Source organism: Crocuta crocuta, unplaced genomic scaffold (genome assembly GCF_008692635.1).
Source record: "Crocuta crocuta isolate KB4526 unplaced genomic scaffold, BGI_CrCroc_1.0 scaffold114, whole genome shotgun sequence".
In the NCBI taxonomy this organism is placed as follows: Eukaryota; Metazoa; Chordata; class Mammalia; order Carnivora; family Hyaenidae; genus Crocuta; species Crocuta crocuta.
The window spans coordinates 746,923-750,174 of NW_027530000.1; the positions used below are offsets into that span (position 1 = coordinate 746,923).

A 3,252-nucleotide genomic window follows, 5' to 3' on the forward strand; every position below is an offset into this window, starting at 1 on the left:
ATATTCTTCTTGGTAGAATTTTAGCAATAAACACGTTACCCTTCTTTCTTTACAAACACAGATCAAAGACACCGGCAGCTCGCAGCAGCCCCTACAAGGCCGTGAGCTGGGCCGGGCGCGCCATCCTGAGGAGGCGGCCCCCCCCTGCGGGGCTATAGCGCCCAGGGCTGCTCAGGCCCGGGGAGGGCGGGGCGGGGCCGGGCTTCCCGGGGCTCCTCCCTGGGCTGCAGCTGTGGGGACCCCCAAGATCCGGCTGCCGACACTCCAGCCTCCCTTTCAGCGAGGGGCTTGGCCAGCTGAGGAAACCAAGAAAGGTCTGTCAGCACAGAAGGCGACATGGGCCCCGCACCCCAGCCCCACGAGCCCTGTGGATTCACGGCACGTGTGCGCTTCCACACGAGTCCCGCGGGGCCCTGACCAGGAGCCCCGGCTGCTTCCATCCCCTACCCCGACCTTGTCGGCAGCACCCGGTCCCCTTTCCCCCCAAGCTGCAGACCCCTTGCCTGTGCAAGCAGCTGCATGTCGGCGTGGCCGACCCGTCTGCCAGTGTCCCAGATGAGCCACGTGGATCAGAACCAGACCGTTCTGGAAGCCGGCCACCAACACCCCCCACATGAGACAGGCGACGCTGCAGGCCCACTGACCTCTGTCTGTCCGAGGGGGAGAAGCACAGGACGGCGCTCTTCCACCTGTGGATGGCTGGGTACCGCTGTGGGTCCACGTCCGTACCCTCCAGAGCTGCCAACACGTCCCGATCCAGTTTGGATGGCTCTTCTCTGCCAGGCAGAAAACAAGGAAAGAAAAAACAGAAATACCCATGATTAGAAACACAGACATCCGGCACCACGACATTCTGAACTCAAGGGCTGGTCGCAGGCGCAGAGCAGCACGACAGCAGCACGGACGGCTGGTCCCTCGGTGCCACCACAGGGTTCGGCCAGAAGAGCTGCCGTGAGAGCCGTCAAGGACAAAGGCCGTGGTGGCAGAGAGGACACACTGTCCCACTGAAAACGCCATTCTGGCCATTTCTACCTCCTGAGGTCACCAACCAGAAGGCTGAGACTCCCCCAGGACGGTCTTTCTTCCTAAAACGCACGGAGTTCTGGTGCAGTTTCCCCAGCACAGCAAGACGGCAGGCTGAGCTGGGAGGGAGACCAGCTTGGAGGGTCACAAAAAGCACCAAGAGCTACAAACTCATCAAAAACAGAGAAGCCAGAAGCGCACATCCAACCAGGTTGTGCGCAGAAAAAAGACTGAAGAGAATTAGTACAGCGCCACGTGCTCCCACGTCCACCCCAACCCGCACGGCCTAGCACGTGCTGCCACATCCACCCCCGTCCCCACGACCTCCCAGGTCCCCCCCCACGACCTTCCACGGGCTCCCACATCTCCCCCCACGTTCTCATGTCCACCCCCAAGGCCTCCCACGTCCACCCTCACCCCACAACCTCCCATCTCCACCCACGGCATCCCACGCCCACCCCCCGACTCATACCCAAAAAGGAAGAGCCTCTGGATGGGTTCCTTCGTAGCTGGGAGCCCCGAGGGCTCTGGAGACGGGGAACCACAGCTGTGCTGTGGCCGGTGCCCAGGAGTGTCAGGGCCCAGACGCATCTTAGCGATTCTGGATGACATTTCACTTTCTGTCCTCGTTTGCTCATTGCTAAGTGCGTCAGCAGCAGGTGGCTCCGACAAGTCACTCTCCACTGCATCCCTTTTTGACGTCAGGTTCTTCCTCTCTGTAGTTTTCGTATTTTTATTTGGGGTCTTAGAAAAGTTACTTCCTAGGTCTTGCAAATTCAGTTTATCGAACTCAGCAGTCAGGCCTGGGACCCGTGGGAGAAGACCTTCCTCCCCACACAGGGCCTCCGGCCGCCCCCCCCCCAGCGCCTTGCCCCCGCTCAGGGGGCTACAGAATCCATTCCTGCTGCCGTGGGGACCGGTCAGGGTGGAGGCTTCTATGAGGTCGGTCTCCCGCTCCAAAGGAAGGATGTCACACTCCGAGTCCCCAGAAGTGCCAAGTGTGGGCCGGGTGTTGTTTCGAGCCGTGTTTTGCCGATTTTTAATCTCTTCCAAGCTCAAGTCATCATCTTCGTCCAGAAACGCCCTCACAGAGATAGAATTGCTGCACTTCCGACGGCCTGCGAGGGAGAGGAACAGCTGTTCAGACGCATGCGTGATGCAGTCTGCGACACGTCATACAGCAGCGCTGCAGATCCCTGCGACCAGCAACAAACCGGCCTCTCATTCGAGGCCGCCTCCTCAGCCTCCACAACAGACGCACCGCTCCCCGGAAAAAAACAAACGGAAACCACAGCTCCGGGCCCAGCACCCTGCCCACAAGAGCAGGAAAAGGAGAAGGATTCCAAGGTCAAGGGCAGGCACACGCGGCCATGACACCGGCTGGCACCTCTCGTGATCGCTAGGACACCGGGGGGGCTGCGAGCACGAGGAGCAGCAGGTGCCGCTCATTCACAAGGACGCACTTCTTGGTCCGGGGCCACCGGACAGGGTCCGAGTCCTGAGAACCCACACGTGCCTGCACGTCCTTACCAGACACAGAGGCGTCCCGACGGCTGGCTTCGTTTTCTCCCGAGTCTTGTGCGTCATTGCGCACTTCCTGGGGAGCGAGATATTCTTCTAGTTTCTGCAGACCCTCCTGGGAAGACAGGTCAACAAAGCAGCCCAGAAAGTCCCAGTATTCGACCCAGGGATACCCCAGCTCATGAGCCAGCTCCCTGCAGGAAGAAGTTCGATCCATCAGTTAGAAAACCAGTCGGAAAAAACACTCAACAGAATTGACTACACAGAAAACAGCCACTTGTGCTAGAAGTACCCAACTAATGCCTGTAACCCTGGTTACGACTTTCATTTTATCCTAAATTTGGAGCTAAGATAGCACTTAGAGTTTTCTGAAGCAGGCCGGGAGCGAGCGCGGTTTCACTCGGTAACTGTTAACCACTGAATGCACGAAAATCATGGCAAGGAGGCCCGACCATCCCGCTCACGCCACAAATGACTGGTTTTGGCCAAACACATAAACATTTGGAAATTTTTTTCGAGTTCAAGTTGTAAATCTAAAACTGGGCATATAATATATATGTGGAGGGGGCTGCGGGGGGAGGGTATATATTTTGAGAAAAGGCTCTAAAACAACTCAGTGAAGCCTTATTTGATGACATTGTATTCAGCATCTTGATTGTGGGAAAAATGTTTTTCCGGTACTTTTTACTAGTAGTTTCTAGCCAAGCC

The 3,252-nt window shown here is 57.5% G+C and overlaps 1 protein-coding gene across 1 annotated transcript in view; it reads right to left on the reverse strand.

The window, feature by feature from the left end:
* The window catches only part of ANKLE2 (ankyrin repeat and LEM domain containing 2), a 25,129-nt gene continuing 21,877 nt past the window's right edge, over positions 1-3,252 (reverse strand). Inside the window, exons 10-13 of the mRNA XM_077763574.1 lie at positions 2,554-2,738; positions 1,496-2,141; positions 645-776; positions 1-296 (exon numbers count right to left, since the gene is read on the reverse strand). Of these exons, the coding sequence (XP_077619700.1) occupies positions 92-296; positions 645-776; positions 1,496-2,141; positions 2,554-2,738 (1,168 nt within the window). The 3' untranslated portion in view covers positions 1-91. The remainder of the gene's footprint in view (positions 297-644; positions 777-1,495; positions 2,142-2,553; positions 2,739-3,252) is intronic.